Source organism: Salmo salar, chromosome 27 (assembly GCF_965601325.2).
Source record: "Salmo salar chromosome 27, fSalSal1, whole genome shotgun sequence".
In the NCBI taxonomy this organism is placed as follows: domain Eukaryota; kingdom Metazoa; phylum Chordata; class Actinopteri; order Salmoniformes; family Salmonidae; genus Salmo; species Salmo salar.
The window spans coordinates 33,268,655-33,295,060 of NC_138317.1; the positions used below are offsets into that span (position 1 = coordinate 33,268,655).

General features: G+C 43.6%; 1 protein-coding gene across 1 annotated transcript; it reads right to left on the bottom strand.

Moving 5' to 3' along the window:
• Positions 1–1,158: 1,158 nt before the first annotated feature.
• LOC106588939 (uncharacterized) lies at positions 1,159–26,085 on the bottom strand. Its single transcript, XM_014178511.3, has 49 exons — positions 25,880–26,085; positions 23,383–23,384; positions 21,705–21,740; positions 21,090–21,173; positions 20,358–20,414; positions 19,524–19,568; positions 17,247–17,300; positions 16,838–16,891; positions 16,600–16,653; positions 16,433–16,486; positions 15,719–15,772; positions 15,192–15,236; positions 14,667–14,765; positions 14,295–14,348; positions 13,826–13,924; positions 13,570–13,614; positions 12,802–12,900; positions 12,645–12,698; positions 12,429–12,536; positions 12,270–12,323; positions 12,022–12,120; positions 11,830–11,883; positions 11,507–11,605; positions 11,172–11,225; positions 10,625–10,678; positions 10,410–10,517; positions 10,072–10,116; positions 9,758–9,856; positions 9,311–9,418; positions 8,991–9,044; positions 8,821–8,874; positions 7,667–7,720; positions 7,477–7,530; positions 7,165–7,272; positions 6,985–7,038; positions 6,655–6,708; positions 6,382–6,543; positions 5,962–6,069; positions 5,551–5,658; positions 5,372–5,425; positions 5,026–5,133; positions 4,874–4,927; positions 4,604–4,711; positions 4,267–4,320; positions 4,044–4,151; positions 3,545–3,791; positions 3,033–3,217; positions 2,492–2,734; positions 1,159–2,192 (listed from the first exon to the last, which is right to left on the bottom strand). Exons 1-49 carry the CDS (start codon positions 25,947–25,949, stop codon positions 2,046–2,048), a joined length of 4,059 nt encoding a protein of 1,352 aa, XP_014033986.1. The 5' UTR covers positions 25,950–26,085; the 3' UTR covers positions 1,159–2,045.
• Between the last annotated feature and the right edge of the window lie 321 nt (positions 26,086–26,406).

A 26,406-nucleotide genomic window follows, 5' to 3' on the forward strand; every position in this document is an offset into this window, starting at 1 on the left:
TTATTGTTTCAGTATAGTTTTAGTTTTTTTTAACAGGTTGAAATTGATTTTATTTCAGTTTACTAAATGTTTTTTTTTCATTATTTGTTTTCGGTTCAGTTTTCGTTTACTATAATAACATTGCTCTAAACCATTATGTGCTTGACACAACAGCAGTACAGGAAGGCCTGCCTCTGACCCAGCCACTAACCTAACCTAGGCCTATTTAATGACATCCTTCGGCACAATGGTTTGAATTTTATTATATCAGTTTTCACCGGTTGTGTTCAGGCTTATAAGCACTGTCGATCTGTAACTGATCTGTAAATGACTATGAGAGGAGCACCGTTTCTCCCGGGATGGTTTTATCAATCCAATTTCATCAGATCAGTGCAGATTACTTAAAATGTATACATTTTTTTTGAGTATTCAAACAGAGCCATATACTTACCCTGTTCTGTCCCTCGTCTTCTTGGGTATATGGGGAACTGATTTTATGACTTTGCTTAGCCTTAGAGGCAACTTCTACCGGATCTGTTCTTGACTCATAAACCACTGAGCGGCGCTATGTCAACATTGCGTAAATTAAACTCGTGCACCAGCCGGCTCGCTCTCTGTCTGCTCCAGCAATTCGAGCCTGCAGGGATGAGGTTACCTAGAAGTCCACTGTGGGAGGAATGTAAACATGCCGATAATCTTGTATAGTGTACATGCAACACTGCTGCATACTTTTTTATTGAAGCCTTTGTGACCCAAATATCACAATTCTATTTGAATACAAAATGTTACTTTAATTATGCAAGATGAAATATTAGAAATGTCTATTGTCAGAGGCACTGGATGCATTGAAAAATTTGTTTACAAGCAAGAAAAATGAATTTAACAAACAATTGTAAACAAGCATCTGTATTCATGTACTTTTAGGCCTATTTGATTCCTAAACTATTGTAAAAAGTATAGGCCTTTGGTTGACAATGACTTATAGAACATAGGTCATGATGATTAAAGAAGTTACTTGAATACTGGCAGGGTCTTTGTATTCTCCTCTTGGTTGAAAATGACATGTGAAAGGAAAAGTTAAAGTACTTTATCTAACCAAAAACACAAAACAATCAATCAACGCCAACATCATTTAATGATATTATCATTATAAAACATGAAAGCACTTTAGTCATTGAATGGTGTTTGGGAACATTGGACATGCTTTATTTCAGAACTTTTCACAATTGATTTAAACATCTCACATATACAAAATAGGTACAATAAACTTTGTGGGTTTTTTCTTTTGAGAGAGAGGCCGCCTAAAATCCATTAAAAATGGATGAAATAATGTGCTGTCAGCATGAACACTGCATTGAAGGAGGGAATTGAAGGAGAAAAATGGCTGAACAAAAACAAATCAAAACTTCTAGACAAAAATGAACAAAAAAAAACTTTAAAAAACGGTCAAAACCAGACAAACATCAGACCAGAAAATTCCACCTGCTTAAAATGGGGTTAATCAGGGGGGGACCTGTGCAAGACTCATCAAAGTCAATACAAAGAAACACAGTAAGAATGAGAGTGGTTTCCTGCTCCTACACAGCTGTATGTTTAGCACCATAGGTCTCTGCTTCAAGTAATTCAGCACCTTTGATACAGGACGGAGCTTGAAGCCTTAGAACTCGTAACTTCTAGGTTGTGGATCAGACAGGTTCTCAATATTTTTTCTAAAAAACAGGCATGAGGTAGCTTCAACCTTTTTTTGTAATATTTTTGTGGTTTTAAACCTCCTCTTTGGAAGATATACAAAGAGCACAAAGTGATGCGTTTTTATTACACTTCTTTTATTTTTTACAAAATGATGACATGTCCCACAACATGGTGTTTTCCCGCGTCTCTTTGGGCTGCTGTATTAATTTGCATTGCACAACGCTCCGTTCAGTCCATTGGTCCTCTCCGATAGAGCCCAGCTTAAGCAAGTGGATGCGCAGAGGAAAATCAGCATTCAGTATAAAAACAACACAGAAAGAAGGGCAGAGATTCTTTTTTTTCTTTCTCTCTTTTTTAATTTATCATGAGTCCATTTATTTGAAACAGACTGGGCCAATGTCCAAACCAAACTCTTGATCAGCTCCACCAATGTCCAAAGGTGCAATGTCGAGGATGGGCAGGCGAGATGGTTTATTTGTTCTGTATTCAATGACTGTCTTGCTCCACTGGCCAGTGTGTCTCTGCAGAGGTAGGACAAAAGGAGAAACCATGTATCAGAATAGTGCACCCACTCAGTATATCAAATCGTGAAAACATACAAATGCTTCACTTACAATAACACCCTAAGTAGCCTATGATACTTTAAGTAAAGAGTCAGATTCCCAAACTCTTTCACTAACCAATAAGTTACAGAAAACTACCCTGAGCCTGAGTTAACCCTTCCACCATGCACTGCATCTATTTGTGTGAGTGAGCACAGAGAGAGAACGAACAAAGCTATTGTTCCAGACATTGCGGTGTAAATAGAAAGGGGACTTACAGTGCAGCCGTCCTCCAAAACGTTGAAAGTGAAGCGACTGTTGCCCTCGGCACTCAGCTCCACGTCGTTGGAGCCCTGCAGGAGCACGGCCTTCTTCAGGTTGCCGTTCTCTCCGTCCATGTACGCCACGCTGTTCTTGCAGTGGTACGTGATGTTCTGGGTGGCCTGGTTGGCCAGGAGACGCATGAAGGCCAGCTGAGTGGCCATGCTCTGTGGGCTCAGGGTCTCGTCATTGTACGCAAACTGTGAAACATAGGAGGAATTAAGACAGGATCAGTGTCAAGATATAGTCTCAAGCATTTAGAAAAAAAACCTGGGTGAAGATTCGTATAGATAGATGTCTGATGATCTCCTTAAGATGGAACCAATACAATCATGTTAAGGGTAGTGGATATTAATGTAAGCCAAACACATGGTTCAATACTATACTAGTAAAACATGCCTCAAATCAGACTGGTGTGCCAATCAAATCAATGTGTCTTCCTGATGTTCAAACTGTCCGCTCTTGTCATTAGAATCAGTACAGGTTCAGTCTGCTCACCTCAGTACCACCGTTAATGGTCTCTCCGAACCAGACGTGCTTCTTGTTCTCAGAGCTCCTGTACCAGTTCTTGCGGGCGATGCTCTCTGGGTGAGGGTGGATGCAGGTGTGTCCGGTGGAGAAGTCGCAGTGGGCCTTGATGGCGTCAGCGATGCAACCCTGGTTGGGGTCGATCCAGTAGAAACCTGCAGGGGAGGACAAGAATGAGAAACATTGATTGGCACTGATAATACTACTAACACTATTATTAATACTTCACTGGGGTTTTACTTTGTTTAGGTGTTGTTTAATTTTCAGGTTCGACATGATACTGTATATTTTATGAGTTTGATCGCTCAAGGAGAGTATTGGTAGTGAAATGTAGAGTGATAGATAAAGAGGTAGAAAGTTGTTGAGACTCGTAGGATGTAGATATTTTATTGGTTAAGAGAGTATGATGGTTCTAAGGCACCTCAGTGAGTCAACCAATCAATAAAGAGATAGACAGAGATGTGTCTGTGGTACCAACTCACCGCTGCTCCATTCGGGGTGGCTGAGTCTGATGTCTCTGCAGGTACGGGCGGGGTTCTTCTTGGAACCCTCGGGGGTGAGCAAGTTCTCGATCTGGGAGTTTAGGGACTTGATGGTGGCGTCCACCTCGTAGTCCTTGGCCCTGAGAGAGGGCTGGTCGGCTCTGTACTCATCGTAACCACCAGACTGATCGTATCCGCCACCAGCGGGACCTGCGGGTCCGGGAAGACCAGGAGAGCCGGGGGGACCCTGTGGGCGAGAGAAGAGAGTTAACAACCTCAACCTTGGTCAAAGGTCACTACAAGTGTAACTTGTAATTAGCTTAAACATAACTTCACAAATACATGTTAGCCTAGATACATTGTGTTGGGATGTTAACAGCTAGTATCTGCCTTTACACAGAGCTTATTAGATCATCCCCCTTTGTCAGCCATACTGTGGCTTTGTCTGACTGACTGGCTGACTGACTGAGGCAGGTGTGTGAGTACTAGATATACTCACAGCAGGTCCGAGATGTCCAGGGGAACCACGGTGTCCAACAGGTCCGATAGCACCATGACCTCCAGCTCTACCATCCTTACCAGGGGGACCATGGGGTCCGGCAGGGCCCTAGAGACAAGCAGAGGGAGATGACAAGGACAGGTGTCAATACATGTCTTTTATCTGTCTAGTTGGAGGAAGATACAATGGAGGGAGTTTGATGTGGATAGCACTGGTTACTTACTCTGGGTCCAGCAGGTCCAGTGATACCAGCAGAGCCAGTCTCACCAGATGGTCCCTGGAGGGGAGAGATATGGTTAGATTAGAGACCTCAGGGGTAGATACAGAATACTGCAGGGGCGGGATATGGCAAGATAGTAGACCTCAGGGGTAGCTACAGCATAAGAACATTGTCATACAGTAAATTATCCAGATTTTTACGTGACGTGGCTATAAGGCTTCTGTAAATGAAATGGAGGTGATACAAACTTGGGGATATGGGCTATTTCAGGATATGAGATTAGATCATGTGGGATGGATGGATGGATAGATGGAGGGTCAGAGCAGTCATCATGACTTACGTTTGGTCCGGGCATTCCCTGGAGACCACCATGTCCACGCAGACCCTTCATGCCTCTGTCTCCTTTCTCTCCAGCCCCACCCTTCTCTCCACGGGGACCAGCGGGGCCCTACAACACAAGGAGACAGAACCATAACAGACGTGCGTTATTTCATATAGACCTACAGTATAGGCACAATTAGGCTACGGTGATGCATTATGATAGTTGAAATGATTAGACAAGTTTTAATTCAGCCGTCCGAGTCAAGATGAGGTTGGATAAGGTACTCACGGGGGCACCACGGGCACCAGCAGCACCGACGGGACCACCATTTCCAGTTGGGCCCTAGAGAGGAAGAGAAGAAGATTAAGAGATGGAACCACAGTAACAGTTCCTTTGTGTAGTGTAGAAGTTATGTCTGTTTTATGTGAATATGAACTTACAGACTCTCCACGGTTTCCAGGTCTGCCGACGGCGCCGGAGGGTCCGTTAGGTCCGGGTTGACCAGAGCTTCCAAGGGCTCCAGGAGAACCAGGCTCACCACGGTCACCCTGCAAGGGGGCAAAGTTCAAGGTTCAAAGTTGAAAGTTCAAGACATTGTTTCAAATGATATGAAGGTCCGTTCATATGAATGTTTCATGTTCCTGTGATGAAGCCTGTAAAATGGAATCAGCTTCCCCTCTCCCAATCCTAACCTTAACCATTAGTGGGGAAAATGCAAAACTGACTCCCAGATCAGCGTCTAGGGGCAACTTCACCCTACACCACACATGACAGAGAGGAGTGTACCTTGAAGCCAGCAGTTCCGGGACGGCCGGGAGGTCCATCGTTGCCAGGGCTACCCTGTGGGGTGACAAAATAGCATGTTAATTGCACTGCCATGGGAACTGCACGTGAACTGTAATTTCGATTTTGAGCCATTTGTTTACTTAAGTACTTGTTTAACAAATCAATGAATGAATCCTTACCTCACGTCCAGCCTCTCCCTGAGTACCAGTCATACCGGGCATGCCAATGTTACCAGCGGGACCACGGGGTCCAGAGGCACCAGCGGGTCCAAGTCTACCAGGCTCACCCTGAATGGCACACAGTATCACAGGATCAACACAGTACAAGCACATAACATAGTAACGCAGTCAATGTACTGTATCCATAACTCCTCAATGGATTGCAACACAGACTAATATTGTTGTATGGGCTGCACTAGTCTGGAATAGCCTGTCATTTTCAAGAAGTGTGATTTAGCCCATTTTTGATCATTCCAATATTATATGCCAAATAGCACATTTTCCAGAGCTTTTTTTTGTTCTGCAGTCGGATGTGTCTGCTAAGGCAGTTTGAATAATGTTTTGAAATAACAGAAGGTGTAATGTTCTCACCACAGCACCAGGACCGCCAGGAAGACCCTTGTCACCACGGGAACCAGGCAGACCAACGAAGCCAGCGTGTCCGAGCACACCTTGGGGTCCAGCGGTACCAGGAGCACCCTGAACAGGGACAGGAGATCAGGAGGTGAGAGTGGAGAAAAGCAGAGAACAGAGAAAGAAACACAATCACTTCCCCCTATCACCATTAGTGGAGAATGGGGGTGTTTTGTTACGCAGCCCAAACAATGTAAAACGCCTTGAGACCAAATGAAAAGCTAGACTGGTCCCAGATCTGTTCTGTGCTGTTTTGCCAACTCCTATGGTCCTATTGCAAAACAGCACAAACAGATCTGGGACCAGGCTAGTGAAAGGCACGACATAAATCTCATTCATTCTTGAGAAGAAGCCTCAATGGGAGCTATGAAGACTTACGGGAGGACCGCTCTCTCCAGTGGGTCCCTTGTCTCCAGCGATACCAGCGGGTCCAATTTGTCCATGCTCTCCCTGAGGTCCCCCGGGACCAGGATCACCACGGAGACCACGAGGGCCATCCTTACCAGCGGGACCGGCGGAGCCAGGGGGCCCAGAAATACCCTGTGTGTAGGGAAGAGGACGGTACAAGTGGTTATTCAGGGGAAAAAAGTGAGAGGTGTGTGTGTATGTGTGTGTGTGTGTGTGTGTGTGTGTGTGTGTGTGTGTACTTACAGCGGGACCGGGGCCTCCAACTCTACCGGCAGCACCAGGGAAACCAGTCAGACCCTGAAGAGAAAGAACAGAGGTCAAAGGTAGAAAGCAGCCAAGGTCACTGGGTCACAGAGAGACGGGGTGTCGTTCACAGGCGGCTGGTGGCACCTTAATTGGGGAGGATGAGCTCATAGTAATGGCTGGAATGAAGTCATTGGAATGGTATGAAACAAATAGTTTCCATGTGGTTGATACCGTTCCATTTACTCCATTACAGCCACTATTATGAGCCGTCCTCCCCTCAGCTGCCTCCTGTGGTGTCGTGTGTGTGATATCAGTGACAGTACTTACAGAAGGTCCAGCATCACCACGACCACCAGGGGGGCCAGCGGGTCCACTAGCACCCTAGACAAGAAGACAAGAAAAGTCAGTCAATTATATAATTCTCAGTGAGGATTTACAGTACATGATGTCTGTGTGAATGGATATAGTTGATTCCTGTTGAAGATAGCATTTCTGAGTGAGACTTACAGAAGGTCCAGATTGGCCAGCAGGTCCAGCAGGGCCGGCGGGGCCGACATCTCCCTTTCCACCAGCGGGTCCTTTGTCTCCTCTAGGTCCAGGCTGACCATCAGAACCCTGCATGGAACACAAAGACATGGGTCAGAACAGAACAAGGGCCGCAGCAACACAAGGTAGTGTGTGTGTGTTGGCGCGTGTACACAAAATTGAACACATGTTTGAGGGTATACGTCTCCATGTTAAAGAAAATCACTATATTCTGATGCATACATGTGACATGTTTATGTGTGGTTTCAGGGTATCAACCGAAGCAGTACTTACAGGGGGTCCGGCGAAGCCGGGAGGTCCGGCAGGTCCACCCTCTCCACGCTCTCCCTAAAACAGAGCAGGAACATGATAGGGTTGACTGGTGTAATGTCTTTTGGGAAGACATTCTGAATAGTAGATCATGTTAGTCCTTAATTCCTTTGAAGTGTGATAATGTGTTATACAAGTAGTTGTAGGTACTTACATTGGGTCCACGAAGACCAGCAGGTCCGGCAGGGCCGAAGGAGCCAGACTCACCCTGAAAGAGTGCAAAGATGGAAAATGTAAAGGCTGAATCAACTCAAAAAAGATCAATATCAATCTAAAAATCTGAAAAGAATCAGCTTGGAAATGGCTCGGATGTAGAACATTTCTTCATGGTCTGCATAACTTTGATCAATGAACCCTAGCCTTTCAAGTTCCACAGGATGTCCAGTATTCAAGTTGAAGCGTATTAACTACCATTTGTTTCAAAACAGGCAAAACAATGAGTTGCCATATCCTGGTAGATGCATTTGAAGTGTGATGGTGTATAATAGAGCAGGTGTTCAGGCAGTGTTGTGTCTTCCAGGGGCATGTCCAGTAGGCACAGCTCGGAAGAAAATGTTTTTGAAACATGGAGGTACTTTTCCAATCAGAAATTGAAACAGGGAGGTACTTGTCCAATCAGAAATGTTTTGTTTTCTGATGCAAATCGTAAAACAATATATTGGCGCTATGGTGTACCCTCCTGACCATGACACAGGTTTCCATCACTTGAAGATGACATCAGATGTTTGGACCTTGGCAGTGTGCTACTGAAAACTGTCCAGCAAATGGCGACGTTGAGATTCTAGATTCAGAAGCTGTGGCAGGTGGGTCAGTGCTATCTGGAATCCTTGGGACATCCATACCCTAAACCCAAACTCCTAACTTAACCATAACCATTACCTAACCATAACCATTTCAAATTTTAGCTGTATATAATTTCAACTTCAATGGGGTAGGGACACTTCAAGGATCCCGGATAGCACGGACCATGGCAGGTGGGGCGCTACTAGTTCTTCTCTCTGGTCTGGACTACAGAGGCCTTTGTTGTTGTCCAAATATTCAGAATGACCATACTCAACAATATAGTCCATTCCATATCTTGATCACTTGTGAAGAGTCAAAGAATCTAAAAGAAGCCTCGCTATTCCTGCTCTGCAGGTGAGTGAACGGTTACCCATCTTGGATTTCTTGGATGTGCATAATCGTTGACAAATCTTCCCTAAGTGAGCCCCACAATATTTCTCATCATCTGAACCAATGTGTTTCATTCATCCTTTGCTATCCTTTCATGTGTTGAGGACTAAGAGAGACGATATTCAGGCTGTTTACCTTTTCACCATTAGCACCGGAAGGTCCAGGGGGTCCACTTGGTCCGGGGGCACCCTAGAAAGAGACACAAGGCACAAAGTCAGACTAAAACACAATACAGACAGAATAACAATGTATTAGATGTTATTTTCACTGTGAAAGTGACCTAATGAGATGAGAGAGGAACTTACACGGGCTCCATCTCTTCCCATGTTACCCTCAAGTCCTCTGTGTCCACCCTCACCCTAGATTCGAAAGAAAAATACGTGTTAGTCACTCGTTTAAAATAACCATTATATATTATTGTTTTTAGTCAAGGTCTATCAGAGAAGATGCTGCATTAAGGCTAAGAATGTCAAATTCTCCCAATGTTTGTACTGTAAAATAATTATCAAGCGCTGCATTTCACATCAGAAATTATAATTGACATCAATTACAGCTTTTATTCAACTTTTGTCTTGTGAAATGTAACTTTTATATGTTTACCTGCAGCAGATTCGGGGGGACTTACCTTCTCACCCTTGGGTCCAGGAGTACCACCGGCACCGCGCTCACCGGGCATGCCACCGGGTCCTTGGTGTCCAGGGCCACCAGCAATGCCGACAGAACCAGGCTCTCCCTGAAACAGACATTCGTGAAGAATGGTTCTACCTATAAGCTATCCGTCTCATGGAGCAAGACCATGAGTGGTTAGGAGCTTCATTTGACTACAGTGCTTAAAAGAACAGTGGTGTATTTCTTATACAGAATCGGGTTATGTCTTTATCAAAACCATACATTGGTACTACCAGATCTATTGTAGGGCCAGAACATTTTACAGACCACACAACGTGACCAGGAAAAACTCTGGCATTGTTTACAACAGTAATATGGTTCTAAGCCCTTCATAGAGCTGGGATCACCTTGCCCTATTTACAACAGTAAAATGGTTCTAAGCCCTTCATAGAGCTGGGATCACCTTGCCACCATCGGGGCCTGGAGTTCCAGCAGGTCCACGAGCACCGATGGCTCCCTGAGATCCAGCAGAGCCAGCAGGACCAGAGTTTCCACGCTCTCCCTAGGAACAGACAGAGAGAGGGGGCGACTGTCAGCACCAGGGCTCTGTCATGGGCACACCACAGTATGTATACACTACAGGTGTGTGGGTGTGAGATGTATATAAAGATGTAAATGAGTGAACAGGATCATCTGCATGGCAACAGGTGTATGGTTGACCAGCTGTCAGAAGATCATAGTTAATGGTCTGTGAGAGGTATTCATGAGTGGACATACCTTGACGCCAGCGGGTCCAGGGAGTCCCTGGTCTCCAGGCATACCCTGTTGAGAGATGAATGCTTTGTTAGTGCAAGATATTACATAGAGAATACTATTACAATAAAGAGAATATACTGAAACTGAGGAAAAAGGAGGTAACATTTCTATAAACTAAAATGGAATTTGCTGTTAAGTTTGTGTTACAGTGTAAATGTATTTGTGGAAGTTTGTTTGTTATGGCTTTGTGGATGTAGGTTTGTGGAAGTGTTTATGTGTTTGTGGATGTAGGTTTGTGGAAGTGTTGTGTGTGGATGTACGGTGGGTTTGTGTTACAGGTTCTAGGTTTAGTTGCTCACTTGGTTGCCAGCTTTGCCAGCCTCTCCAGCAGGTCCAGCGGGGCCGGGCAGACCCTGGAAACCTGGAGCACCAGAGGGTCCCTGCTCTCCCTTCTCACCAGCGTTACCCTGTAGAAGAAGAGAGAATCAAGTTCAATCAAATCAAATACAATTCACTGTAAGATTAGATTCTAGTTCTTACTGTGTATTTAGAGGAAATAGTGTAGACTACTTACAACAACTCCAGCAGGGCCGGGGGCTCCATTGTTACCATCAGCACCTGGACCGCCCTAAGCAGAGACAGGGAGAGCTAGGTGAAACACTGACACTGGCAGCAGGTGAATGATCTATGATCCATGGTAGTTCAGTCAAAGTTCATTGAGGAAACACAACTCTTTTGTAATAAATGACTATAGATGTAGAGTAAGTAATACATTTGGGTTGACTGTTTGGTTCTGTACCGTCAGTCATACGAGGTCACAGATTTAGGATACTTAGCTTTACCAACCGCTAATTTGAGAGATGGCAACCATAGTAGTAAATGAATGCCTTTAACAGTAGAGCGTTGATAATGTAATGAATGTTGTCTGATGCGGGGGTACTTACTCTCAGACTAGTAGAGAGTTGATAATGTAATGATTGTTGTCTGATGCGGGGGTACTTACTCTCAGACCAGTAGAGAGTTGATAATGTAATGAATGTTGTCTGATGCGGGGGTACTTACTCTCAGACTAGTAGAGAGTTGATCATGTAATGAATGTTGTCTGATGCGGGGATACTTACTCTCAGACCAGTTGCACCAGTTGGTCCCTTATCACCACCCTTGCCAGCCTCACCCTGGAGGGTGAGAATGAAGAAGAGACCATGGAAACGTCAGATGATCATCGTTTCATGTTGGTTGACAGAATATACGAGCATATTCTGTCCATATTCTGTCCTTCAATTTTACTTCCTCTTTATTCTTTTGATCCTATTCTGCAATCTTTATCACTTCCTGTTTATTAATTTGATCCTATTTTGCCCATATCGAAGTGCATCAACAACCCAGCTGTCTCTCTCACAGTCCAATCTCATGCTAGTAGATCAACTTCCTGGTTTTACTTCCTGGTTCTACTTACTCCAGGTCCCTTGGGGCCGGGGAATCCGATGTTACCGGGCTGGCCTCTGGGTCCAGTTGGGCCGGGGGGACCAGTGCGTCCGTCCAGACCAGCAGCACCCTAGAATAGGACATAAAACAACGGGGATCAGATATGGCACACCACCACTAGGTGGGTTTTAACATTGTTGGTGGATGGGGTGGGTTACTGTAACCATACCACCAATAGAATGTAAGTGCTTTGAACCAATCCATTATCATGACCAGCAATTTCATTGTATTCTAATATTTTAGGATATACAGTGTTTGAAAGGATGAATATTGGAGATGTGTTTAATTACTTACAGATGGGCCTTCCTTGCCTGGGGGTCCACCCTGTCCAGAGTTTCCGGGCAGGCCCTATTAACAGACAGAACTTGTTAGTCATTCAGCATAACAGCTAGAGATCACATGCTATATTTGGTTCAGAGATTAAACAGAGAATCCATTAAACATCTTATTGAAACATTATGATTGACAGGTGTGTGTGACACTTACTCTGGCTCCAGTCAGACCAGACTCGCCAGCACGGCCGGCATCACCAGGGGCTCCACGGATACCAGCAGGGCCGGTGGCTCCGCGAGCTCCGGGCATACCCTGGCAGAGAGGGGAGGAGGAAGAGGAACCCATGAGTACATAACAGTCACTATATTACAAGGTAAAATTCACTATTTTCTTCCTGCATTTGAACAACTTTCATAATGGCTAATAATATTTTAGTAAACAGAATATTTTGGGAGACTTACAATGGGACCACCTCTTCCCTCCAGACCAGGCAGACCACGAGTTCCAGCACCTCCCTATGAGACACAAACAGACATGAGTCGACCATAACCACTCACCTGCACCTTATAGCAATACACCAAGACTGTACCCCCACACTGGGTCTGGTATGATATACTCACTCTAGCTCCACGCAGACCAGCGGGCCCGGTGGCACCAACCTCACCAGTTGAGCCTCTCTTGCCCTCCTCACCAGCGGGACCAGCGGGACCCTGGACACCAGAGTGACCCTGAAGGAGAAAGCAGAGACATTAGAGACTGCCACAAACACACACCATGTACTGACATAATGCTAGAGCATACCTATACTGCTAAACAGCAGTAGTATGGATACTCACAGGCTCTCCCTTAGCACCAGAATCTCCTTTTTGTCCAGAGGGTCCAGGGTCACCCTGCAGTCAAAGAGACACAGATACATGATCAATACCTCAATATTCATACAGATTGTGTTAGTAAAGTGTTGTTGAACTGCTTTTTAGGTCCAGCGGTACTCACACCAAGGCCTCTTGCTCCAGTGGATCCCTGAGGGCCCTGGGGGCCGGGACCTCCTCTTGGGCCGGGGAAACCAGGGGCTCCAGCAACACCGGGGAGACCCTAGAACACACACAGGATGGAAGAGTGGTGAGTAAGAAGACAGCTGAAGTACCTACTGCATAAACATTATCATAACATTACCTAATCACATGACCATAACTTTACCTAATCACATGACCATAACTTTACCTAATCACATTACATAACCTTAGCTAATCACATTACCTAATCACATTATCTAATCACATTACCTAATCACAGTACCATAACGTCACCTAATCACATTACCATAACCACATGACCTAATCACATTACCATAACCACATGACCTAATCACATTACCATAACCACATGACCTAATCACATTAACTAATCATATTACCTAATCACATTACCATAACATTACCTAATCACCCAATGGTGTCACTAGAACAGTTACTTATGGCTAATATCACTTCCATGTAATGTGGGAACAACTGAATTCATTTCTGTCCTTCATGAATTGGAAAGCTAAAGCGATTCATCGTTGATGCTATTTGAGTGTGCTATTTGAGTGTGCTATTTACTGATAAGTCAACTGCTGTGCTTCAATCATAACTCATATCATGCCTATATGAGTCCAAGGCTCAAGTGAACAAGATTCTACAACTTGACCTTTGTCTCACCCTAAATGACCTTTGGACTGTCAATCTAGTCTAACCACAATGCAACTATGGCCAGAATACTTACAGCAGCTCCCTTGGCGCCGTTGATACCGTTGTTACCAGGGTTACCCTACAAGGAGAGGAAAAGGAAAGAGAGAGTGTTACAGACAAGTGTGTAGAGATGCCAATAAACCAACCAACATGATGGAAAATATATATGACCATTGGAGAGAGTTACAGTATGCATTTCAGGACCAGGTAACAAGAAAATCAACAGAGCCTTCAATATGACATATTTCACACTGTGATCATTTTGTAGTTTGTTGGTAGTGTATACTTACAACGGGACCGACGGGGCCAACGGCTCCATTAGTACCGGGCTCTCCTCTGCCTCCCTGAGGTCCGGATGGGCCATTGGCTCCAACACCTCCAATCTCTCCCTGTTACAGTAACATTTTCACTGAGTCACACAACCCATTCAAATGGGTAATAAAATGTTTTATGATGTTATATAGATGTTATATAGATGTTTTATGGTATAGAAATCCTCATTGGAATACTATGTATGGAATCATTAGTTTGGTCAACATGATTGGTCCCTTTAGTTTAGACAGTAAATCAATCAGATTATCGGATAGTGATAACCAATTAGAGAATCATGATGGGTGTTGAGAAAGCTCTTTAGATGTGGTTCTACGGTTGCCAGAACTGGGAATCTTCTCTGGTGTCCACACTAATAATGTCCATGATATACTAAAGATTGTGATCATGAAGAAATGCTTTGGAGATGACCATGATGACATCCCTCACCTTGGGGCCAGGGGCTCCAGGGAAACCAGGGGGGCCAGCTGCTCCAAGAGGACCCTGGGAAACAGGAAATAGAGAGATGACATAGTGAAGTAGAGGTCAAGGGTTACAGAAAGTGTTGTAAGATGAAGCTACCCCTAGAAGCGGACGATCTAACTTCAGTTTTAGCATTTCCACCTGATTTAGGTTAGGATTACGAGAGGGATACGCTGATCCTAGATCAGATCTGGGCCTAAAGATTTTTGTAATCTTTTTTTAAATGTAACCTTTATTTAACTAGGCAGATACAGTAACTTCTACAGAGGGGTCACTCCTAGGTGAGCCATAAGGTTAAGGGGTCAGAGGTTATGGGGTCAAAGGAGAAGTAGCACTCACAGCAGGGCCGGCGGGTCCAGTGCTTCCATCAGCACCACGGGCACCAGCGGGGCCAGCAGGGCCGGCACGGCCTCTCTCACCATTCAGACCACGAGAACCCTGAGGTGGGGAAGAGAGGCAGAGAGAGATGAGAGAGAGTATGGTTGAGTACAAGTGTGTATTTATTTTTAAGTGCGTGTATATAGTGAGTATAGTATAGTATATGATATATTACTGGTTGTACATTTGATTTCCCAACGAGGATAATACATAGTGATTGGTGATCAGTAGACAGTGAAGAGGATACAGCAAGTATTAATCTCCACTGTTTCCTTTGAAATCAGCTATGTGAACGCAATGTATTTTGCATGTGACAAATGGTAAAGAATCAATGTGAGGTACATTCAGACTCAGCTATGCAGGTGACATGTTCTATTAGTGATACATATGCCTTGGGCTAGCACCTGACAACATGCTAATTTTGACATTTTCATCTAGGAAACAATAGGATGAAAAAGAGAAGGGTGACATAATGTGTGAACTTACAGCTGGTCCGGGGTTTCCGTTAGCTCCATGGGCACCTGTCTCACCCTATGGGAGAAGCAGGAGAACACGTATTCAGATGACAGGAGGTCATAGGTTACGAACGGTGTGAACACTGGATATATCTAGATTGGTAAACATGGGTGTAGATTTATGTAGGTACTATGGTGAACAAGTGGTAAAACAACCACTGGTATTTGAGTAGCCACTATCAATGTAGTTGGATTGTGACTAAACGTGCACTAAAATGTGCTACTGTATGTGAAATTCACTTTACTTTTCGGTGTTACAGGGTCGGTTTCCGGACCCAGGTTAATCCTATACGTCAAGTCAAAAGCTTGCACAATGGATCTCTCCATTGAAAGTGTTTTTTTTTAGTCCAGGACTAGGCCTAATCTGTGGCCTACAAAGATGAAAGCTAAATGTCTGTTACACCTCTGCATTAGGCCTCCTGTGCTATCTGTGGGATTTGACAGGGATAAATGAATGAGGTTGTGATTAAGGAGGATGTACTGTGGCTGCAACGTTACCTTAGCACCTCCTGAACCAGACTCTCCCTTGCGTCCATCCAGACCATTGTAACCCTGGAGCACAAAGAGAACATGTTAGCATCCTGAGACAATACACAAGTATTATAGTCTAAAATCAATTAAGAACAGGAAACAAATGATCTTCCCCACCCTCTTATCGTTCAGATCATATTGATTCTCATATTGATTATCTGGTGAGGGAATATTGATTTGAGTTTAATCTTGAGATCTCTGCTACTTGTATTCTGTTTGACGTGGGATGCATTTTCACTCAGCTTCTCATGGGACAAAACTCAGAATTTCCCATCATTACTAGTCTTTTCTAAAGACTATATCTGCATCTCAAAATACACACTATTCCCTTCATAGTGCACTTGACCAGAGCCACAGTGGGGGGGGATAGGGAATAGGGTGTCATTTGAGATGAGTACTACAAGGGAAGTGTGTGACTGGGTCACATTCAGTGGGGTGCAACATTACAGAACATCCAGATACACATGTATTACGTAGAACAGACATGCTTCTCTGTCACGTGGAATGGAGAATAATGTCAGCTCTATACAAGTCATCTCTATCTGTAACCTTCAGAGCGTTGCACCCTCCTGAATGCTGCCCAGGTGTGTCTCCAGGACAGAACAGGTATACTGTATAACAGGGTTGTTGGGAGGTCGTTGGGAGAGGCAGGGCCAGGCAGGTATTTATGTAAATACTCACTCTGTGTCCCTTCATTCCAGGAAGTCCAGGAGTTCCGGGGAATCCACGAGCACCCTACAGAGGAGGGAAAGAAGAGGTTTTACTTGATAACACTTTATAGGTTCATGTATATTTAGTGTCAATGTATATTTTGTTAAAGGTCTGTCAGCTCTGGACATTGCCCTTACCTGAGTTCCAGGGCCACCTCTGTCACCAGGCTTTCCAGGTCTGCCGTTGTTACCCTAGAATTGAACAGACAAGCTGCATTAGATGTGTATACTGTAGGTCCACTATTATGATAGCATGTGTCTGTAGCATTTTCCACATTCACTAATTGCCCCAGTAGGCAAGTAGCGCCACAGGTAGGTAGTTATTAAACCAACACTTAGACCAAAATAACACCAAGGATTTTAACCGTTTACTTACATCCTCACCGGGCTTGCCAGCGGCTCCAGGAGGTCCACGAGCACCAATGGGGCCCTTGGATGAGAGAGATGTCAGAGGTCAGAGTTAAGGTCATAGTCAAATTCTGTGTTCAATGTTGCCTTTCTGTGTAGTAGTGTAGTGTTGATGGCTTCATCTGTGTCTGTACAGTTGAAATGGTTAACGTACAGGTATGAGAAATGAATATCTGTTTAGTCCAAATTGACTATGAGGTATCACTGTGTGTGTTGTACTATAACTATACTACATGGGACAGTGGTGAAGATGTGGGAGAAGGGGTAGAGGAGAGAGAGTAAGGGGATATGTATAGAGTAACATGCTGAGCTCTGATCAACCTGTTATAGAGATAATGTAACAGTGGGTTACAATTTCCATGAGAGAGTTATCTTACAGTCTGTCCGGGCTCTCCAGGCTCTCCAGCGTGTCCTGTGAATCCTTGGGGTCCCTGTTGATGGGAAAACGACACAACAGTGAGTCGATTTATCCAAATGAGACATTGTTTTATTACTATGTGATCAGTTAGGTGTGATGAGTAGAACCAGGACTTAGTCCATCCTGAACATGTAATCTGATCCCTAGTTAGGGGCTATAGTAGGGTCCTAGTTAGGGGTCCTAGTTAGGGGCTATAGTAGGGGTCCTAGTTAGGAGCTATAGTAGGGGTCCTAGTTAGGAGCTATAGTAGGGTCCTAGTTAGGGGCTATAGTAGGGTCCTAGTTAGGGGCTATAGTAGGGGTCCTAGTTAGGGGCTATAGTAGGGGTCCTAGTTAGGGGATATAGTAGGGGTCCTAGTTAGGGGCTCTAGTAGGGTCCTAGTTAGGGGCTATAGTAGGGGTCCTAGTTAGGGGCTATAGTAGGGGTCCTAGTTAGGGGCTATAGTAGGGGTCCTAGTTAGGGGTCCTAGTTAGGGGCTATAGTAGGGGTTCTAGTAATGAGCTATAGTAGGGTCCTAATTAGGGGTCCTAGTTAGGGGCTATAGTAAGGGTGCAAGCTAGGGGCTATAGTAGGGGTCCTAATTAGTGGCTATAGTAGGGTCCTAGTTAGGGGTCCTACTTAGGGGCTATAGTAGGGGTCCTAGTTAGGGGTCCTACTTAGGGGCTATAGTAGAGTCCTAGTTAGGGGTCCTACTTAGGGGCTATAGTAGGGGTCCTAATTAGTGGCTATAGTAGGGTCCTAGTTAGGGGTTGTAGTTAGGGGCTATAGTAGGGTCCTAGTTAGGGGCTATAGTAGGGTCCTAGTTAGGGGCTATAGTAGGGTCCTAGTTAGGGGCTATAGTAGGGGTCCTAGTTAGGGGCTATAGTAGGGTCCTAGTTAGGGGCTATAGTAGGGTCCTAGTTAGGGGCTATAGTAGGGGTCCTAGCTAGGGGCTATAGTAGAGGTCCTAGCTAGGGGCTATAGTAGGGTCCTAGTTAGGGGCTATAGTAGGGGTCCTAGCTAGGGGCTATAGTAGGGTCCTAGTTAGGGGCTATAGTAGGGGTCCTAGCTAGGGGCTATAGTAGGGGTCGTAATTAGTGGCTATAGAAGGGTCCTAGTTAGGGGTCCTACTTAGGGGCTATAGTAGGGGTCCTAGTTAGGGGTCCTACTTAGGGGCTATAGTAGAGTCCTAGTTAGGGGTCCTAGTTAGTAGGGGTCCTAATTAGTGGCTATAGTAGGGTCGTAGTTAGGGGCTATAGTAGGGACCTAGCTAGGGGCTATAGTAGGGGTCCTAGTTAGGGGCTATAGTAGGGGTCCTAGTTAGGGGCTATAGTAGGGTCCTAGTTAGGGGCTATAGTAGGGTCCTAGTTAGGGGCTATAGTAGGGGTCCTAGCTAGGGGCTATAGTAGGGGTCCTAGCTAGGGGCTATAGTAGGGGTCCTAGTTAGGGGCTATAGTAGGGGTCCTAGTTAGGGGTCCTAGTTAGGGGCTATAGTAGGGGTTCTAGTAATGAGCTATAGTAGGGTCCTAGTTAGGGGCTATAGTAGGGTCCTAGTTAGGGGCTATAGTAGGGGTCCTAGCTAGGGGCTATAGTAGGGGTCCTAATTAGTGGCTATAGTAGGGTCCTAGTTAGGGGTCGTAGTTAGGGGCTATAGTAGGGTCCTAGTTAAGGGCTATAGTAGGGTCCTAGTTAGGGGCTATAGTAGGGTCCTAGTTAGGGGCTATAGTAGGGTCCTAGTTAGGGGCTATAGTAGGGTCCTAGTTAGGGGCTATAGTAGGGGTCCTAGTTAGGGGCTATAGTAGGGGTCCTAGTTAGGGGCTATAGTAGGGGTCCTAGTTAGGGGCTATAGTAGGCTCCTAGTTAGGGGTCCTAGTTAGGGGATATAGTAGGGGTCCTAGTTAGGGGCTATAGTAGGGGTCCTAATTAGTGTCTATAGTAGGGTCCTAGTTAGTGGCTATAGTAGGGTCCTAGTTAGGGGTCCTAGTTAGGGGATATAGTAGGGGTCCTAGTTAGGGGCTATAGTAGGGGTCCTAGTTAGGGGCTATAGTAGGGTCCTAGTTAGTGGCTATAGTAGGGTCCTAGTTAGGGGTCCTAGTTAGGGGCTATAGTAGGGGTCCTAGTTAGGGGCTGTACTAGGGCCTGTGAGTTTTTCCTGGCCAGGTCACTGAGTCAGGAAAACCTCCTGGCCTTCATGTTGAGTTTATATGAGAAACAGAAACAACGTTGAGTCATTTGACATCATTTGAGAACTACTTACAGGGGATCCGGGAGGTCCGTTGGGCCCTCTAGATCCCATCAAACCCTGAGGAGAGAAAGACAAAGCACATTGAAATCACATCAAAGTAAAGTTACTGTACATGATCTTAATGCTGTTCAATCAAAATGGACGTCCAATTCAGATATGAATCAGTGAAGAGGGAATGAAATTGGAAAAATGTCAAACAAAAACTTTTGCTTAAAATAGCAGAGAAAGGCTGTGTGAAATGTGTGACATCTTATCCAAATTTAAATCTTAAATGATTTGGGAAGAAGAGGGATAACATTTGAAGAGAATAAAATGGTAATACATTATTCATGGTTACCGAATTGGTATTCCATTGGTAAACACTTAGCTATATATCTTGATGTGTCTCTACAGAGGAAATAACTGCAGTGCACCTATTATGTCCAGGGTTTGGTGTCATATGCTGGACGATGAAGAGGTTATGATCAGTTTCGTAACAGCTCAGGATCTACAAAGCTGTTTCTGGCTGAATCCCAGAATAAAGCCTACTCCATAGGCACTGATAAGATGATGAAAGACTATCAGCTTCACAGTTACAACTCTACCTTGTCCTCCAATAGGTCAGGTGGAATTTTCACATTGCTTGCTTACATCCATCTTATCAGATCCACACAAATGCCTAGGGGTCAGGGGCTAGGCAAGGACTAGTGACAAGGGAATAATGGCCTAAGGGCTAAGCAGGGACAGTGCCAGTGCCAGTGCTAGTGCCAAGTAGGCAGGGCCTACAGGGTGTGCCAACTGGTTAGGGGGGGGGGTTTATTTTGGGGTTAATTCAGGGTCCCACTCTCTTGTGTTCGGGGGCCTCACCATGGGTCCAGGTCCGGGGTCGCTGCCTTTTCCTCCATCAAACTGAGCAGCAAAGTTCTGGTAAAACAAAACAGGGACACACATTATTATCACAGAAATTAACAATTAATAAAAGCCATGTTTGACAAAAAATAATCGTATAGTAGTCATAATTCCATTGGTTAATCCCAGAGGGTCCTGAGACATCAGAGTAGTAGTCCTTAGGGTCAACCATGATGAACCATACTGAACAATATTGACAAACTGTCCCAGTATTGAAAATACGTTTTTAGTTTAAAACGAAATGATCTCAGAATATAAGGTCACCTCCAATCACTTTGTGTGTGTAAGCCATGTTTATGATTTACAATGTCAGGGGGTCATCGTGGAGTCAAAGGTTCGTAGGTCAACAGGGCATAAAGTCATAAGCGTATATGAGGTCATGTGTGAGGTCATGGGGTCAAGACCACCCAATTGAACTCATCCCTAGAGAGTACTAGGTAAGGTTCAAGGGACACTGAACACTTTTACCATGGCTGATATGAAGAGGAACCAAGTGCCCCGGTAACAAACCAAAACAGATGAGTTCTGTTGGTCACGTTTAGAGTTACAAATGTCCTCCATTTTCGGGGGACAAAATTGCCAGCCAGTGAAAACATTTGTTACAGAATTGTCAGCCATTTTATGTGTGACTAAAACATGCTCGTTTTTAGAGTGAGATAATGAGGGACATCATGATATTGCTGAACTTACTCCTCCAAGTCCAGGGGGACCAGGGGGGCCGGCAACGCCGGGGAGTCCATCTTTACCATCTCTTCCATTACGGCCTTGGGGACCCTGAGAGAGAGATAGAAACAACTTATTATTTAAAGAAATCTTTCAGCTAAAATACTTTATATTCTATACATTTTCATGCTGTAATTCCGCTGGAAATGTCCTTCATCCTCTGATGTTGTTTATGATGACTTTTTATTTTTGTTTTGTTTTCTGTTGTGATGTTGCCCAGTCCTGTAACATGCTGTAAGTGCTGTATTGTACACTATAGAAAAATGGGAAAACATTCTACATTATTAGATAAGCAAAATTATTACAAAATGACTACAATTTACAAAATGATGTATAATTGATTTATAGCCATTTTAAAATCATATGTTGTTGCTTATATGTTTATAATATATCTGGGTAAAAATACATCCAATAATATCGTTGTCAACATCGAGGATGTAGGCCTCTGTGCCATGTGATCAAGGGGTGTGGCCACAACGGGGTCAAAGTATGTCATGTGCATTTAAACAAGTGTAGTAACTTGCAGACACCTAACATACAACATCTACACACCAAAGGAACAGCTGGGTTTTCTTTGCTTACCCTGTCACCTCGAGGTCCTTTCACTCCCGTTGGGCCCTATGGTGGGAAAATATCTCAATCAGATAAGTATGGCAAACCACTCAAATAAACATTTTAAAAGCATATCAGTACTTCTAGCAAAGCTGGTCAGACCCTAATCTCAGATAGATTGCATCAATGTTAAAGGAAAAATCCACTCAAACTATCTTTAGGTATTTTTTTCATTAATCCAATGTTGATCATTATGATGATGTGGCCAGTGACACTTTGCTTCTTGAAAGTCCAATATCTTGAAAACTTGACTGCTGCCATGTAAAACATTTTGGGACTGTATCAACAGTGAATTAATGAAAAAAATACCAAAATATATTTTTTGAGTGGATTTTTCCTTTAATTGAGTTCAAGGGTTAGAAGATAGACTGCTATGTGTTATAATGTGTACATAAACAAACTTGACCTTACAGTTTGAGGACAAGCATGTCAACACATTAATGTTACTGTATGAGTCAACAGTGTATACTGACTTGGCCTCTCACTTGACCTTTGACCTTTGAGTAATCCTGAGCCTCAAAGTTCAGATATGCCACACTTTTCTACACTAGTAAATGACACATAAGAACATGTTTGCTCACCTTGAGTCCCCCCTAAATAGAAAAGAAGATAAATAAATTGAAGATTTATTTATTCAGTCTTTCCTACATTTCTTATGTCATTCAAAGTGTAAGCTATAGCAACTGTACCTCAGTTCTCATCTCTCTTTTCCAACAAAGCATATTAGTTGCCAGTGTCATAACACAGTATTGCATGCGTAAGTGTATATTATAAGTCACATGCTTGTGCAGATAACTATATCAAACCGATAACAGCACATAAAGATATGTCATATTAAGCACTATTGCAGAGAGATGTTTAAAGGTGCACTATGGAGCTGGGTCAGTGATCTAATGCCAAATCCAGATTGATGTTGCATGGCAGTAGGCTATGCAGGTGTAGAGGCCAATCAATCAATCATAATCAATTCACATTATAGAAACACTGCCCCTTTAAAGCATCAGAATGCCAATATAGAGCTGAGAAACAATATCCAGGTAAGCAATTTGTAGCAATCTCAACTATAACAGGCCATTTTAAACAAGCAACACTTCCTTTATACTGTAAAAAAAAAAACTGATATAATACAGGCCACATCCTGGGCCTGTGTTAAAAAAGCTTCTCATAGTAGGAGTGCTTATCTAGGATCAGGTCTTCCCTTCCACATAATTGTATGAATTATTATCTAAAATGCTAAACTGATTCTAGATCAGCACTTCTCAGAGACTTACTGAAAATGGGCCTGGAATGTATCTGCCATTTTTAGCTTTCAACCCTCTTCCTGATCCTATTAAAGGGCCCGTTGTGCCCAGCGGCCCCATGGGTAAACCAGAACCAGCACGGGCAGTTTTAACTTTCACTGACACCACCCCTGACCAATAGGAGCCTCACCTATTCATTGGCAGCAAATGAAGAAAAAAGAACCCTCTTCAGATGTAGCCTAAAATCAAACTGAAATACTCCGCTATAGTTGAGACTGCTCATATTGTCGACAGAGGGATCCTTTCACCGAATATTAGCTGGAATTTGGAACCAACAGATAAGATGCAAAAAGGTAAAATCCTTCTAAAAGCTGTTTTGATAGATAATATCATGCACATGTACTAACCGCTGTGATGTTTCAACGAGGAGGAGGAGGAGGAGGGGGAAAGGACATACTCAGTTAGAACATGATAACTAACATAGTTAAATAGTTTCTGGAGCAATCTAAATTCTCTCTTCTTTTGACCCATTTGTCTAATGCAAAATGCCTTATTTTCCTTTGTAGATAGCAAAATAACTGTTGTTATTTGTTTCCAGAATATACACCAAGATTAGAAAGATTAGAATGATAAGCGTCTAAAAGGCAATCTGACAAAAACAACCAAAACCATATAAAAGGTGAAAAGTATCAAAGCTGTCCATATAAATGTGGCCAAGCTTCTACAATATTCAATCGAGTTTTGTCAACGACAACATTGGGTCATATATAGGCCTGAAGTAGCTACTAAAATTCAACAGCATCCATCTTTAGGGAAAATAAAAATATTCAAATATGACTGAATTATATTTAATGCATTGTTGACAACTTCTCACTGACTGGAAATGTCAGTGTCATTTAGACAGTTTCCAACCAGCCAGCAGTCAGGTGTTTACAGGCTTCAAAGGCCCATGTATCCGCATCCCCTAAGGAAATCAACTTGTGATGGAGAAAAGACCAGAAGTAGGCCTTGTGTAATTAGGTACTGTATATGGATGTACTGATATAAATTAAGTGATCAGCATTCACTATAGTATACCTAAGTAAATTATATCCTATGCTATCCTATGCTTTTGTATTGCATCATTGCCTATTATCTACTCTGTATAGCAGGGCTGCCCAACCCTGTTCCTGGAGATCTACCGTCCTGTGGGTTTTCAGTCCAACCCTCTTCCTGGAGATCTACCGTCCTGTGGGTTTTCAGTCCAACCCTCTTCCTGGAGATCTACCGTCCTGTGGGTTTTCAGTCTAACTTTCTTCCTGGAGATCTACCGTCCTGTGGGTTTTCAGTCTAACTTTCTTCCTGGAGATCTACCGTCCTGTGGGTTTTCAGTCTAACCCTCTTCCTGGAGATCTACCGCCCTGTGGGTTTTCAGTCTAATCCTCTTCCTGGAGATCTAACGTCCTGTGGGTTTTCAGTCTAACCCTCTTCCTGGAGATCTACTTCCTGTGGGTTTTCAGTCCAACCCTCTTCCTGGAGATCTACGTCCTGTGGGTTTTCAGTCCAACTCTAATTTAACACATTCTACTAATTAGCTGCTCAACAGGACCTCAACTAGCTGAATCAGAGATGCTAAATTAGGGTTGGACTGAAAACATACAGGACAGTAGATCTCCAGGAAGAGGGTTGGACTGAAAACATACAGGACAGTAGATCTCCAGGAAAAGGGTTGGACTGAAAACATACAGGACAGTAGATCTCCAGGAAGATGATTGGACTGAAAACCTACAGGACAGTAGATCTCCAGGAAGATGATTGGACTGAAAACCTACAGGACAGTAGATCTCCAGGAAGAGAGTTGGGCAGCCCTGATGTATAGCAACTTGATTTTGAGGAGTCTAAATTACTACATTTTGGTCTAAATTTTGAAGAACTATTATCTTATGTTGCTTGTTATGATCTAGGCGTTTCCTGTTTAGGCCTCAGTGGTGTCCTCATTATGATGCGGCATAACAACCCGTTCCTCTACATTTGGTCCCGTCCTGCTGATGGAGTGGCATCGCACCTCCTCTAAAATACTGCGTTGTAATGTCCTTACGTGGCCGCTAGATAGCGCAGTTGGACACTTAAAAGAATATCATCATGGAAAATATTGTTTTAACTTATATTACTTGTATATACAACGCAAATGTCATTTGTTTTACTTGAAAATAATGCTCTTAATTCTTATAATACTAATATTAACTATGTTTAAATGAAATAGCTCTAAACCTCAATACACAAGACCTTCTCTTTCACAAGGCCTAACAAATAGGTCATAGCTTGCACTAAGTTACTCAAGAATATGTCGAAATAATTTTGGGATCGAAAATCTATACTTTTGTAAAGATCTATATGTATTTCTATAGAAAATATATCTAGGAGGGTTGATGCCAAAGGGGATGCTGTCAAATTGCCCACCAGGGGGCGACGTTTCAATTCCCTATAATAAAAGTTCATTCCCTGGACTCTGAACAGTATGTACAACGCCCCAAACTTTTCATCCTAGGCGTTTACAGAGACATTCCAATTGTAGTCTAGATGTTCGCAGTTCCATTGTTCTAAAATCTATTCAAAGCCACTACATTAACAACTTTAAACGATTCTTTCAAGGCTGTGATAACGTTTTTTCATCAGTGCGTTTCTCTGAGACTAATCAATTGGCAATTGTATCCACGGAAAAAGAATGAAGAATCCACCGAAATGACCAGGATCCGTTCGGTTTTATACAGCCAGGGGGAAGCCCTCAAAATAACTTTTAGTTGTCCTCTGGTTATTTCCAAGTAAGTTCCATATAAAAGCCAAGCATAAGCGCTGTAAGGTCCTCCTGAACTCTTAAAACAGGACAAAAATCCTCGGTAAAAGACAAAAACATATCAAACTTACATTGGCATGATGCTAGAAATGAAGTTACTGCAAGCAGCAACAGAATCCGGTTATCCACAAAGCTGAGCATGTCTAAGCAGACATGCAGACTCCTTGTGCTGCAGTGCCCTGTTTAACTACTTCAAGCAGGCATACAGTTGTGGTGACTAGAGTAACTCCAAGATTGGAAACCTGCTGCCGTGATGCTAGAATAATACAGACCAATCAGTCCTATTTATATGGCAGGAGGTTCCTTTGTCTGCGTGTCAACAGTCAGCCCTCGGACCAATAGGAGAAGTGAAATCTTATACGACTCCCATCCCATCCATCCCCAATAAGTCATGTGGTCCTACATCTCCAGCCTTCTCTCAGAAACGTTGGCATTACTTCGTCGATGATGACGAGTGCATCGTTTTAATTAGATCCATTCTTGAGGACGTGGACAATGTAGACGTTTAAAAAGGGAGCCTGCATTTTTTTTCTCAGACTTTTTGTAAGGTGGTTCATCACACTGGACGTGTAGCCGAGAAAGAAGGGGTAGTTCAGTA